The following is a 15,396-nucleotide window of genomic DNA, read 5'->3' on the forward strand; positions in this document are numbered from 1 at the left end:
TTCTCATGTTCTGAGCAAGGAACTGAAACGTTAGCTTTCTTTTACATAGCACATATTGCACTTTTACTTTCTTCTCCGACACTTTGTTTTTGCATTATTTAAACCAAATTGAACATGTTTCATTATTTATTTGAGGCTACATTTATTTTATTGATGTATTATATTAAGTTAAAATAAGTGTTAATTCAGTATTGTTGTAATTGTCATTATTACAAATAAATACATTTTTAAAAATTGGCCGATTTAATCGGTATCTGCTTTTTTGGTCCTACAATTATCGGTATTGGCGTTGAAAAATCATAATCGGTCGACCTCTAGTAGAAACCCACAGATTGCCTATTTGTTTGAGTCACAGACAGATCCTCCACTTACAATTGCCTGGCCAAGTAGTCTAGCAAATGTGTCAGGGAGTCCTTAATATATGGACGTCAGATATAATCAAAGGAGTTTTCATCCAGCTCGCAAGGCGTCAGAGTGAAATGTACACACACACACACACACACACACGCATACACACACACACGCATACACACACACACACACACGCATACACACACACACTTCTACTCAAACTAGCATCCTGACACCCCCAGGCATTCTGTCATGATGCCCCAATTAACTAGCCCTCCTGCCTGGTACCCCCATACCCTGCATGGGCACTAAAAGCGTGAAAGTAAGGGGGTGCAAGGTGTCATGCCAGGCACCATTCATACATTTTTCACTCCCCATACGCCGATGACAGGCATTGACCTAGTTAGAACACCCACCCGCCTACCCGCCTGTCGTGTTTTTAATGCCACTCACTGGTGAAATGGGCTGGCATGGCACTAGCCATTGGCACTAGGTACCAATCTATTGTGGTGGGATTACCCTGCTTCTCGTGCAGGCCAGGGTTAATAGCGTGTTGCTAGGGGTAATTACGGAGGCGTCTCAGCACATTGGAGGAGCAGGAGGTTGATGTGCTGGATGGGGCCCACTGATTGGCCAGTGGTTTATTAAAGGTAAGCTCCACTCAAGGCAAGGTCTAATGATCGTCTTTGTGGAAGGAAGCAGGGCAGCCGTGCTTCTTTGTTTGCATCGATTGCCTCTAGAGATTTAAGATGGAGTGTGCCTACTCGACAAAGTAAGATTTGAGGTTCTGTTGCCAAATCACAGAATGTCACCAATGTTCTATAGCTAATCACATAGGGGCACTAGCTACCCCTTCCCTCCCCCCTATATCAGAGTGTCACCTCATGGCCTCACCTGTGACCTCTGACCACTATCCTCCCTTTGTCTGTTGTCCCAGTAGTAAGGAGCACCGTCTCATGTCTTTATTGTAATCGCGAACCTCCACTATCTGTATCAGAAGAGCGTCTCCAGTAGCCCGTCATCATCCTTAGTATTGTTGACACTTCTTTCATACTTCCAAACATACTGAGCCACTGCCGCACTGCCAAAGTGAACTAACAAGTATTTCATTCAATGACAGTTGAAAATAAGTGTCCTATTATAAAGGACAAGCGAGGAAATATGAAAGGGATATAAATAAATAGAAGATTCAATCCTATCGATGTCCTTTTCATTCCATCTCCGTCCCTAGCAATGTATCTGCCTTGTTTGCTTAAACATCCTGTCATGATGGACTATTTCAGAGAGCTGGACATCTGCTGCCGCATTGCTGTGTGTTGTTCTAACTTCAGAAACACACACACACAGAAAGTCCTGAGAGTTTTCTGTTTGTAATGTACATGTTAATCCGTGTGTTGCAGATGACTAACCCTGCCATCCAGAATGACTTCAGCTATTACAGGAGAACTTTGAGCCGCATGCGGATCAACAATACACCGGTGAGCTGACTACTGAACTCTAATCTGAGGGGCTGATGGTCCTTTACCCCTGAGGTTATGGCCTCAGATATTTTGTGTCTGAAAATTACAGATTAAGTCAGCGTTTTTTTGTCCGTCAACAAACGCACAATATGTCAGCCTTTGTGCGTATGCAACGCGTCTGAAAATAGTTGACTTGAGCCACTGGGGACTCAAAGGGAGTTTGAGGCGCTCACTGGAGCACAGGGGGCAGAGCGGAGCGACATGCACCATATACATGATCTGAGATCAGTAGCATGTCCTCAGTCCCTCTGGGACTCACAGGCCTCTGTGGAACAGTTTGCACGTGATCTGAGAACAGTTTGGGGTCTGCACCACAGACCCTCTGGGATACACTGGTGTTAAGGGAAACCACCCAGACAGACCCTATGCCCCAGTCCTCTTCCCGCTTCATTAAGCTCAGCAGGGGGCCAAGTGTTCATCCTGCATTAACATTACAGGCTATATGGGATCATTATGGGCTATATGATAACTATTTCATGAGTAGATCTTGCACTAAGTATATCATAAATACATTTAAAGGCAGTACAAGTTAATTGTATCATCTCTAAACCCCATGTACCTCAGGGGTCAGTATTTTGTCTCCTGATATTTGAATATTTTAGAAATGCTGTATTATTCAGATGAGATGTCTTCTTGTGATAGCATGGCAGGCGTCTAAAGGACAATTCAGCCTCCTATCTCCTCACAGCCCTACTTCAAAATGACAGCAAGTATACCATTTTCAATTGGACCAAGGACATGTTATAAAGGTCTGCATTTTTTCAGTAGTTCTTTAGTGAATAAAGTAAACGCAATCTGCCCGTGTTCTCAAGACGCGCACCTCTCAAATGGCACAACTTTATTCCCTATAAAGTGCACTACTTTTGATCAGCGCCCATGGGGATCTGGTCAAAAGAAGTGCATTATGTAGGTAATGGAGTGCCATTTGGGACGCTGTCTATCCATAGCCAGGCACTGAAAACTTTCTCCAGCCCAGCAGTACAGTGGAGCATTACTTAATTCTCAGCGTTCAGGCACTGTCTACTGGAATCGCTCAGACATTTTATACAAAGACACAACACTTGTATTTTCCACCAGAACAGATATTAGTTCTTATTCAAATGTGATACTTTTTTTTATGTGACAAGTCTTGACGTCCTAGAGGATTATTCATATTATTCCGCATTAGAGAATAAAGGTTTTGTCTTTAAGGCAGAAAAATCATCTCCTTACCGTTACTGAATATACAGTATTTCTCTACCAGCATGTACTTTCTCCATAATATTCAATGTTTGTAAAGTGACAACATTGATGAACTGTTCCTTGGTTTTTCAGACAGAGGGGGAGAAAGAAGTCAACAACGAGCTGGCCAATCGGATATCTCTGTTCTACGCCGATGCCACGCCCATGTTGAAGACGTTAAGCGACGGCACGACAAAGTTTGTCTCAGAGGTAAGATCCCATCGAAAGTGGTTTCACAGCTTCCTTACTTAACAACCTTAATATCTGACACATTGCCCATCAATAATTGAAGTGACCAATGCAACAATGTGCTTTACTGTAGAAAAAAAACATCCCGTCTCTCTTTCTGTTGGCCTAGAATAAGAACTTGCCCATCGAGAACACGACAGACTGCTTAAGCACGATGGCGAGTGTGTGCAAAGTCATGTTGGAAACGCCGTAAGTGATCCCATCCACTTCCTCACTAAATCAAGACAATGTCAATATCTGCAGAATCGTGGATCTGGGCCCATATTCTTAGTTTCTCAGAGGAAGAGTGCTGATCTATGATCAGTTTTGCCTTTAAGATCATAAGGACAATGGTATAAGGCAGGGATCATCAACTAGACTCAGCCACAGGCCGTTTTTTTATTGAGCGGATGGGCAGGAGACCGGAACATAATTACAAAGAATTTGAATTATAATATAATATTTAACAAAAAAAATATCATTTCAAACCTTGCTTACATTTGTATACGATCACATAAACTCAGCAAAAAAAGAAATGTCCCCTTTTCAGGACCCTGTCTTTCAAAGATAATTCGTAAAAATCCAAATAACTTCACAGATTTTCATTGTAACGGGTTTAAACACTGTTTCCCATGCTTGTTCAATGAACCATAAACAATGAATGAACATGCACCTGTGGAACGGTCGTTTAGACACAAACAGCTTACAGACAGTAGGCAATTAAGGTCCTAGTTATGAAAACATAGGACACTAAAGAGGCCTTTCTACTGACTCTGAAAAACACCAAAAGAAAGATGCCCAGAGTCCCTGCTCATCTGCGTGAACGTTGCTTTAGACATGCTGCAAGGAGGCATGAGGACTGCAAATGTGGCCAGGGCAATAAATTGCAATGTCCGTACTGTGGGGCGCATAAGACAGTGCTACAGGGAGGCAGGACGGACAGCTGATCATCCTTGCAGTGGAAGACCACGTGTAACAACACCTGCACAGGATCAGTACATCCGAACATCACACCTGCGGGACAGGTACAGGATGGCAACAACTGCCCGAGTTACACCAAGAACGCAATCCCTCCATCCGTGCTCAGACTGTCCACAATAGGCTGAGAGACGCTGGACTGAGGGCTTGTAGGCCTGTTGTAAGGCAGGTCCTCACCAGACATCACCGGCAACAACGTCGCCTATGGGCACAAACCCACCGTCACTGGACCAGACAGGACTAGCAAAAAGTGCTCTTCACTGACGAGTCGTGGTTTTGTCTCACCAGGGGTGATGATCGGATTTGCGTTTATTGTCTAAGGAATGAGCGTTACACCGAGGCCTGTACTCTGGAGCGGGATCGATTTGATTTGGAGGTGGAGGGTCCGTCATGTTCTGGGGCGGTGTGTCACAGCATCATCAATCTCAAAGCTGTGCGTTACAGGGAAGACATCCTCCTCCCTCATTTAATACCCTTCCTGCAGGCTCATCCTGACATGACCCTCCAGCATGACAATACCACCAGCCATACTGCTTGTTCTGTGCGTGATTTCCTAGAAGACAGGAATGTCGGTGTTCTGCCATGGCCAGCGAAGAGCCTGGATCTCAATCCCATTAAGCACGTCTGGGACCTGTTGGATCGGAGGGTGAGGGCTAGGGCCATTCCCCCCAGAAATGTCCAGGAACTTCCAGGTACCTTGGTGGAAGAATGGGGTAACATCTCACAGCAAGAACTGGCAAATCTGGTGCAGTCCATGAGGAGGAGATGCACTGCAGTACTTAATGCAGCTGGTGGCCATTCCAGATACTGACTGTTACTTTTGATTTTGACCCCTCCCCCCTTTGTTCAGAGACACGTTAGTCCATTTCTGTTAGTCACATGTCTATGGAACTTGTTCAGTTTATGTCTCAGTTGTTGAATCTTATGTTCGTACAAATATTTGGAACCGGTTTAGGGAACAAATGTAAAAGATCAAAACATTTTTAGGAACAGAATCAGAACAGGTAAGGAAAGTGATCCATACTGTTCTGTAACAGAACCATTCTTTTCAAAGCATGGGAACCTTTTAATAACGTTATTTTATGTTCCGGACATTTTTGTCAGTTCCACCAAAAAAACACAAATCAAAGCCCTTCTTAGGGGAAAGAAAAAAATAATCCCGTAACATTAAATAACATTATTAACCGGTTCCCATTGTCAAAAAGAAAATTGCTATTGCAACCTCTTTACAATATGGAATTGAGACCCAAAAGCTCAAGTTTTAAGTGTTCATTACCAAGGATGCCGTCAGCTGAGTCCATATATTTCAAAAGTTCACAACACATCTTATACTCTTCCCTTCTTTTGGTCACCATCCTCTTGTAGTTGTCACCTCCCCAGCTATACATTTTATGACCCCACTGAGTTTCTTTATCCCCCCTGTGGTATGTCCATGGTCCTCTCTTTGTTTAGCTAGATGTCAGAATCACACCACATCCATCTTCATTCTGGGCCTGACTCTGCTCTTTGATCCTAGGAAATGTCCTCTTATCTGATTAGGTCAACCTTTCCAAATTATCATACAGTGGTTTGCAAAATTATTCACTCCCTTGGCATTTTTCCTATTTTGTTGCCTTACATCCTGGCATTAAAATAGAATAAAAAAATGTGGGGGGGGTTTGTAATTATTTGATTTACACAGCATGCCTACCACTTTGAAGATGCAAAATATTTTGTGAAACAAACAAGAAATAAGACAAAAAACAAAACTTGAACGTGCATAACTATTCACCCCCTAAGGTCAACACTTTGTAGAGCCACTTTTTGCATTAATTACAGCTGCAAGTCTCTTGGGGTATGTCTCTATAAGCTTGGCACATCTAGCCACTGGGATTTTTGCCCATTCTTCAAGGCAAAACTGCTCCAGCTCCTTCAAGTTGGATGGGTTTCTTCTGGTGTACTCGAGTGTTGCTTTAGCAGTATGCTTAGGGTCATTGTCCTGCTGGAAGGTGAACCGCTGTCCCAGTCTCAAATCTATGGAAGACTGAAACAGGTTTCCCTCAAGAATCCGTCATTCCTTCAATTCTGACCAATTTCCAAGTCCCTGCTAATGAAAAACATCCCCACAGGGGATGGTGTTTTCGGGGTGATGAGAGGTGTTGGGTTTGTGCCAGACATAGCGTTTTCCTTGATGGCCAAAAAGCTCAATTTTAGTCTCATCTGACCAGAGTGCCTTCTTCTATATGTTTGGGGAGTCTCCCACGTGCCTTTTGGCAAACACCAAAAGTTTTTGCGTATTTTCTTCTGGCCACTCTTCTGTAAAGCCCAGCTCTGTGGAGTGTACGACTTAAAGTGGTCCTATGGACAGGTACTCCAATCTCCGCTGTGAAGCTTTGCAGCTCTTCAGGGTTATCTTTGGTCTCTTTTTTGCCTCTCTGATTTTGCCCCTCCTTGCCTGGTCTGTGAGTTTTGGTGGGCGGCCCTCTCTTGGTAGGTTTGTTGTGGTGCCATATTCTTTCAATTTTTTATACATTTTTTTAAATAATGGATTTAATGGTGTTCCGTGGGATGTTCAAAGTTTCTGATATTTTTTTATAACCCAACCCTGATCTGTACTTTGTCCTTGACCTGTTTGGAGAGCTCCTTGTTCTTCATGGTGCCGCTTGCTTTGTGGTGCCGCTTGCTTGGTGGTGCCCCTTGCTTGGTGGTGCAACTTGCTTAGTGGTGTTGCAGACTCTGGGGCCTTTCAGTACAGGTGAAAATATACTGAGATTATGTGACAGATCATGTGACACTTAGATTGCACACAGTTGGACTTTATTTAACTAATTATGTGACTTCTGAAGGTAATTGTTTGCACCAGATCTTATTTCGGGGCTTCATAGCAAAGGAGGTGACTACATCTGCACGAACCACTTTTCAGTTTTACATTTTTTTTAAAGAAGTAATTTTTAAAGTTTCAACTTCACCAATTTAGACTATTTTGTTACATTACATGAAGTACAAATAAAAATCAATTTACAGGTTGTAATGCAATAATACTGTAATACTTTTGTAATACTTTTGCATGGCACTGTACACTATTTTTTGGCCCAAACTCCATTAATACTCACAGTAATTATTCACTAAACAGGATACAAACAAACATTTTAACAGAATGTTAAATGTTGTACTTTTTGTTTTTCGGTTCTGTTCCCTGAACCAGTTCCAACACCTGATTCGAGCTGATTTGCTAATGTTTTTACAATATTGTATGTCCCACAAAAAATTTGAGGGGCCAAATAAAATTTCCCGCCAGTTTGGGAACCCTGGTGTAGGGTGTCCATCCACTCTGCACAGAGCGGGTGAAAAATGTACTTTGGTGATGAAATTTCACATCTTTATGTTAGAAAATAAATGTTACTTAGACAAATTTCATGTTCTGAATTGTTCAGTGTTGTCTTTCTCTTACGTATCATTAACATTATATCTAAAAAAAAAAAGTTTTCATAACCTAATACATCTGATAATAATCACAGAGCTCTGAGCAGCAAATTTTAGGATTTTTCATGTTGTGGTGGTCATCTGCAAAGTTGTTTTTGTGGGTTGTAAATAGCGAAATGAACATGACAAGAAATTAATTTACTGTAAAAAGCTTTGAAAATGAAAGCTTGATGTACGCTCAGTGCTCCATTGACATTTCACAGAGATACGCTTGTTTTTGTGAGAAATCTTCAAAAAAACAACAGGAATTTTGCATTAATATGAAAAGTGTACACTAAAATATGAAAATTCTACATGTCATGTCTCAAAATCGATATCTATCTTACCTTTTTATATTGTTTTATGTCCTCAGTTGACCTTAATTCTCGCACAGTGTAACTGACATTATGATTTTCCTGATTTTTAACCACTTTCTTTCTCTGGCCTCCATTGATTTAGTCACCCTAATTTTGGACATCCTACAAGGGTAAAAACTCAAATAACTTTATGATAGAGACATGCGGTTTAGACCATTAGCATATTATTTGACCCATTGGTCAAAAGATGTGTTTTTGATTGGACTCCCTATTATATGGACAGGGAAAACATTATTCCTGATCAGCAATCTCATTGCCTTTCTGTGTTTCCAGGGAGTACCGTAGCCGCTTCACCAGTGAGGAGACGGTTTCGTTCTGCCTGCGCGTCATGGTTGGCGTCATCATTCTCTATGACTATGTGCATCCTGTCGGAGCCTTCTCCAAGTCTTCCAAGATTGATGTGAGTGCAGGGTGGGGGCTCCCAGTCCCAGAGGATTGGCCACACACAAGCACAACACTGATTCATCTCAACATGGTGTTTTCTGCTTCACAGATGAAAGGGTGCATCAAGGTCCTCCGAGATCAACCGCCCAACAGCGTAGAAGGCCTTTTAAATGCTCTCAGGTAAGGCCCACCTTGTCTATAGCTGAACAATGCTTTTCTTTAACAGAGAATATGTTTTACAGAATACTGTTGCAACCTTTTTCTTCTCACACTTTAACAGACAGTAGTAGCATACTTACTATATACAGCCATATTTGGCCACTTTTCCTTCATTATTCCGTTTTTTTTCCCCAACACGTTAAGAGGTATTAAAATAATATGTTGTTTGTGTTAAATGTGGAATCCCACAGTTTTAGAATTTTGAAGATCAGAGAGAATTACATTTCTTTGAGCCCCGGTGCCCTGCCCTCTTCTTAAATCTAAGTGGCTCACGCTCTCGCAGCTGAGACGGCCATTTTCGTGTTAACCACATCTGCACATCACATCATCAGGTCCTTCGGGCACGCTCAGTCACTCTCTTCCAGTCACGTGAGGTCACTCCTAGGGTCAAAGCCTCCAGCCCTCTTTTCTCTTTCTTTCTGTCTTTCTGGGATTGCACATCTGTCTCTGAGAGGAGAACGCCAGACTGGAAATCAATGTTCAGAGCTGTGATACTGTCATCAAGGCTTTCTCACACTCTCTGCAAGAGCAGTCGTGTTACGGTCACAGATCCTGGCACTGATCGCTCTGTCTGGTCTGTCTATTCATCTGTCTCTCGCAGGTACACAACCAAGCATTTGAATGACGAAACGACCAACAAGACAATCAAGAGCATGCTGCAGCAGCAGTAGGACTGAAACCCTGGTACAACCGCTCGCCTCATGCCGGTTTCGGGAGACATCGATGCCCTCTCCCAACGACGTCGGTGCACAGAATGTTTTGTTTGATTTTAAATGGAGAAAGAGCTGCACTTTTTTATAATGCAAAATGCTACTGCCATTATGCACGTATTTTATGTGCCAAAAAGATGTTGCTGAGATTTAAATATTTTCGATGAAGGCCATATAACAAGATGGCAGCTATGAAAGCATTGTGGGTTCTGTTTTTTTTTTTAATGATTTGAGTTTTTCCCTGTGTAAGAGATGGAAGTGCTTTGACTTGAAAATTTTAAAAAGAGAGCTATATAGAGAAATATATATTCTTTTTGTTTTGATTTATTATTTAATGTTACATCTTCTGCATGACGAAATGACGTATTTCTTCTATTTAAAAAAAGTATGGTTCAAGTTTTATTTGTCTGCTCAGTTGTGTTCAATGTTTTGTTCTCTGAATGGTACTTGTCCGAATTAAGATGATTAAAAACATAGTACTGTTAATGTTTTATATTTTTTATAGGTTTTGAGTGTGATTTGAGTGTATGCCATTTTTCATAGTTGTGTTGTATTTTTAATTTGGACATTTCAAACTGCGATGTGTGCAAATCAATTTAAAGTTGTGAGTCTGTACTGTTGTTGACAGTATGTTGCCGCTGGAAAAAATAAACAGAGAACTCTTGTTTTCTACAAATGACTCTGTGCTTACCCTGCATCTTTTCTAGAAAACACCTTGTAGTCAAATTTAGCTAGAGCAAGAAAAACATTTTCTAGACAACGAAAATATGCGGACACCCCTTCACAATAATGGATTCGGCTATTTCAGCCACACCCGTTACTGACAGGTGTGTAAATTTGAGCACACAACAATGCAATCTCCATAGACCAACATTCAGTAGAATGACCTTACTGAAGAGCTCAGTGACTATAAACATGGCACCGTCATAGGATGCCACCTTTTTAACAAGTCAGATCGTCAAATGTATGCCCTGCTAGAGCTTCCCCAGTCAACTGTAAGTGCTGTTATTGTGAAATGGAAAAGTCTAGGAAAGCCCACAAAGTGGTAGGCCACACATCTCACAGAACGGGACCACCAAGTGCTGAAGCACATAGTGCAAATCGTCTGTCCTTGGTTGCAACACTCACTACCGGGTTTCAAACTGCCTCTGGAAGCAACGTCAGCACAATCATTGTTTGTCAGGAACTTCATGAAATGAGTTTCCATAGCCAAACAGCCGCAAACAAGCCTAAGATCACCATGCGCAATGCCAAGTGTCGATTGGAGTGGTGTAAAGCTTGCCGCCAATGGACTCTTTTAGCAGTGGAAACGCGTTCTTTGGGGTGATGAATCATGCTTCACCATCTGGCAGTATGACGGACAAATCTGGGTTTGGCGGATGCCAGGCGAACGCTACCTGCCCCAATGCATAGTGCCAACTGTAAAGTTTTTTTGGATGAGGAATAATGGTCTGGGGCTGTTTTCTATGGTATGGGCTAGGCCCCTTAGTTCCAGTGAAAGGAACTCTTAATGCCACAGCATACAATGACATTCTAGATGATTCTGTGCTTCTAACTTTGTGGAAACAGTTTGGGGAAGGCCCTTTCCTGTTTCAGCATGACAACCCCCCCCATGCACAAAGCGAGGACAATACAGAAATGGTTTGTCGAGACCGGTGTGGAAGAACTTGACTGGCCCACACAGAGCCCTGACCTGAACCCCATCGAACACCTTTGGGATGAATTGGAATGCTGACTGCAAGTCAGGTTTAATTGCCCAATATCAGTGCCCGACCTCACTAATGCTCTTGTGGCTGATTGGAAGCTAGTCCCCGCAGCATTGTTCTGTCTCAGCCTCCAGTATTTATGCTGCAGTAGTTTATGTGTCGGGGGGCTAGGGTCAGTTTGTTATATCTGGAGTACTTCTCCTGTCCTATTCGGTGTCCTGTGTGAATCTAAGTGTGCGTTCTCTAATTCTCTCCTTCTCTCTTTCTTTCTCTCTCCCGGAGGACCTGAGCCCTAGGACCATGCCCCAGGACTACCTGACATGATGACTCCTTGCTGTCCCCAGTCCACCTGGCCATGTTGCTGCTCCAGTTTCAACTGTTCTGCCTTATTATTATTCGACCATGCTGGTAATTTATGAACATTTGAACATCTTGGCCATGTTCTGTTAAAATCTCCACCCGGCACAGCCAGAAGAGGACTGGCCACCCCACATATGCTCTCTCTAATTCTCTTTCTTTCTCTCTCTCGGAGGACCTGAGCCCTAGGATCATGCCCCAGGACTACCTGACATGATGACTCCTTGCTGTCCCCAGTCCACCTGGCCATGCTGCTGCTCCAGTTTCAACTGTTCTGCCTTATTATTATTCGACCATGCTGGTCATTTATGAACATTTGAACATCTTGGCCATGTTCTGTTATAATCTCCACCCGGCACAGCCAGAAGAGGACTGGCCACCCCACATATGCTCTCTCTAATTCTCTTTCTTTCTCTCTCTTGGAGGACCTGAGCCCTAGGACCATGCCCCAGGACTACCTGACATGACTCCTTGCTGTCCCCAGTCCACCTGACTGTGCTGCTGCTCCAGTTTCAACTGTTCTGCCTTATTATTATACGATCATGCTGGTCATTTATGAACATTTGAACATCTTTGCCATGTTCTGTTATCATCTCCACCCGGCACAGCCAGAAGAGGACTGGCCACCCCTCAGAGCCTGGTTCCTCTCTAGGTTTCTTCCTAGGTTTTGGCCTTTCTAGGGAGTTTTTCCTAGCCACTGTGCTTCTACACCTGCATTGCTTGCTGTTTGGGGTTTTAGGCTGGGTTTCTGTACAGCACTTTGAGATATCAGCTGATGTACGAAGGGCTATATAAATAAATTAGATTTGATTTGATGATTGTTCTAACATGTAGTGGAAAACCTTCCCAAAAGAGTCGAGGCTGTTATAGCAGCAAAGTGGGGACCAACTCCATTTTAGTGCCCATGATTTTGGAATGAGATGTTCGATGAGCTGGTGTCCATATACTTTTGGTCATGTAGTGTACATTACGGGACGTTTGACTCACCAAAAAGACTTGTTTATGGAGGTTCCAGTTTAATGGAACGGCAATAAACTGCTAGGGAAACAACAGATGAGTCAGTCAAAGCTATATTAGCCCCCACCAGTTAGTCTATCCACACACAACACATGGGAAGGCAGGGCCAGAAGAGGTCACCATTTCTTCAGTATAAGGCATGGTTGGGTAACTCTGGTCCTCGGGATCTGCAATGTTTGGTAACTGATTTAGACCAGGGGCCTAAGAGTAGGAGTGCTGATTTAGGATCAGTTTTGCCTTGTGGATCACAATGAATATGATTACATGGATAGGGGGTACCTGAACCTGGATCAGCACTCATACTTTGAGACGCTTGATAAATAAGACATAGTGTGACATTATTTTACTCACAGCAGGTCGATGCTTCCAGTTCTGAAAAATATGTGTTGGCGCAAGTTGTAGTTGTCTAAAGAAAGATGCTTCATAAACATTGCTAATGCAGGTTTTATTGAATCTGGCTCCAAGATAAAGGAGCCATTTTATATTTTTTTGCCATCATTTTGATTTCTTCATGTATTTTTTGAAGGACACTGATGAGAAAACGTCAAAGAAGTAGTGATTTGAGGCAAGAACAAATGGTTTAATATCATGTCGGATTCTTGAATGTTTGAATTTGACTTCCCTTTCATGGCACTTAGTTCAACGTTGACAGTTCTAATTTTGTGTGCTCTTTTTGTTATTGACATAACCTTGTTCTGTTCAATGTTCTCTACCTATATGTACTCTACATATCCCAAGTTTGTGTTAAGTTCAAAAGAATACAAGATCAAATTGCTGACACCATTCAACTTTCAAGCCAATTATCTCAGAATCATGTGTTTGCAGATAGAACCTTGTAGTCCCAGGTTCTCTATTTCTCTCCTTGAAAATATTAACAGGATATCAAACAAATTCCATGTCCGCCCATTCATTCACAGAATGTGTCACCATGTTTGACTCATTGACTTTCCCGTTTTATAAAAACATGTGGAGAATGATCAAGTAGTCACTAGTTAACACAGTCACAAAGTTGCTATTATGGCTAAATTACGCCCATTTCAACAATTCCTCTAATTAAAATCTGATTTTAAACCTAACCTTAACCCCACTGCTAACCTTATGCCTAAACCTAACCTTAAATTAAGACCAAAAAGACAATTTTGATTTTCTGGCCAAGCGAGAGGTGGCGAGTTAAAATGTAAAACAATGCGTCACCAAGAGAGAAGCTTTTGTATGGAGGTCAATGAGTGTCGAAATTTGTCAACAAAAAATGTAATGGCTTATTTGCTACGTGAGGTTTATTTATTTTTATAGAAGTTGTGTAATGCTTAGGTTATTACTAGTGTACTGATATAATTAGGACACGTGACAACCCGGCAACTTTTTTTTAGAAGCCTATTAGTGCTGTTCTTGGGACTTCCATACTCTAAACCGGTACCTTAACCATTACAGTGCCTTAACCATTACATTTCAACTTCAATGGAGGGTATAGATGTCCCAAGGATCTGGATAACCATTGAGGTTATTCACACGTGTATCTGCTCTCACATTGGCTAGAATGGTCCCACCTGATCTTGCCTCCTCCTGACTGCCTTCCATTTTTTTAAGACATTTCTTTTCAGTGGCCAATGGAGTATCTGGTTAATATAATGAAACATCTGTGGTATACTTCCCTCTCCTTGTGGAGGGCACTTCAGTGACACTGCTCTCTTCTTTTGGGATCCTCCCTCTTAAATTCACTTTTTTCCTCTCATTCTCTCATAAACAATGTGACGACCCTAACAGTATAAACACTCTGAAATTCTTCCAAACTATATTTTACTTGAATATGACATTGGCCAGAGAGAGAGGGAGAATAAGTGAGAGAGGGGGTTAGTAATTGGGTGGGCACTGCGGTATTGTCTGCAGTATGTTAGAGAAACATTTAGGGTCAGAGAGAGAGAGAGACTAGAGATTTGAGGCCATAAACAAACGGTTTCATATCATGCTTTATTCTTGAACTTTAAAATTGGATTTCCCTTTCATGGCACTGCATTCTTGTCAAAATTGAGCTATTGACATATAGTAGCCTTGTTCTGTTCAATGTTCTCGGCCTATATAGTACTCTATATATACCCACAATTTATGTTGTTATCTTACATTTACATTTACATTTATAAGAATACAAGATTTAAAAAATTGCTGACACCATTCAAACCAATGCGGGTTTGGAACTTTGAAGCCAATTATCTCAGAATCGTCTTTTTGCAGATGGAACCTTGTATTCCCAAGCTCTCTACTTCTCTCCTTGAAAATATGAACAGGATATCAAATCAATTCCATGTCCGCCCATTCACAGAATGTGTCACCAGGTTTGACTCATTGGCTTTCCTGTTTAATAATCCTCTCCTCCTGATGGGTCATTCTAAAAATATTGAGAGAATGATCAGTATACCTCCCTCTCCTTGTAGAGGGCATTCCAGTGACATTGCTCACTTCTTTTGGGATCCTCCCTGTACATTCACTTTTTTTCCTCACATTCTCGCAAAAACAATGTGAAGACCCTAACAGGAGAAACACTGAAATTCTTCCAAACTGGCTTCTCTTTTATATGACAATGCCGGAGAGAGAAAGAGAGAGTGAGAGAGGGGGCTAGTCCTTGGGTGGGCACTGCGGTATTATCTGCAGTATGTTAGAGAAACATTCAGGGTCAGAGAGAGAGGGATAGACAGAGAGAGAGAGAGAGAGAGAGAGAAAGAGAGAGAGAGAGAGAGAGAGAGAGAGAGAGAGAGAGAGAGAGAGGAGGAGAGCATGTTGATGGGTGTGTCCCTCAGTTCTGCAGTATTACTGCACTGGCTGAGACGGGGAGAGGAGGAGGAAGGACAAGGAAAGGAATAAAGAAGGGAGCGAGAGGGAGAGCAGGTTGGTG

The 15,396-nt window shown here is 42.2% G+C and overlaps 1 protein-coding gene across 1 annotated transcript in view; it reads left to right on the forward strand.

Annotated features, from left to right (window-relative positions):
- LOC118361484 (CYFIP-related Rac1 interactor B-like) overlaps window positions 1-10,109 on the forward strand; it is a 58,344-nt gene extending 48,235 nt beyond the window's left edge. The window contains exons 7-12 of the mRNA XM_035741460.2: window positions 1,752-1,829; window positions 3,186-3,302; window positions 3,451-3,530; window positions 8,390-8,516; window positions 8,610-8,680; window positions 9,321-10,109. Coding sequence (XP_035597353.1) covers window positions 1,752-1,829; window positions 3,186-3,302; window positions 3,451-3,530; window positions 8,390-8,516; window positions 8,610-8,680; window positions 9,321-9,390 — 543 coding nt within the window. The 3' untranslated portion in view covers window positions 9,391-10,109. The remainder of the gene's footprint in view (window positions 1-1,751; window positions 1,830-3,185; window positions 3,303-3,450; window positions 3,531-8,389; window positions 8,517-8,609; window positions 8,681-9,320) is intronic.
- The last annotated feature ends 5,287 nt before the right edge of the window (window positions 10,110-15,396 follow it).

Source organism: Oncorhynchus keta, chromosome 28 (assembly GCF_023373465.1).
Source record: "Oncorhynchus keta strain PuntledgeMale-10-30-2019 chromosome 28, Oket_V2, whole genome shotgun sequence".
NCBI classification, from domain to species: domain Eukaryota; kingdom Metazoa; phylum Chordata; class Actinopteri; order Salmoniformes; family Salmonidae; genus Oncorhynchus; species Oncorhynchus keta.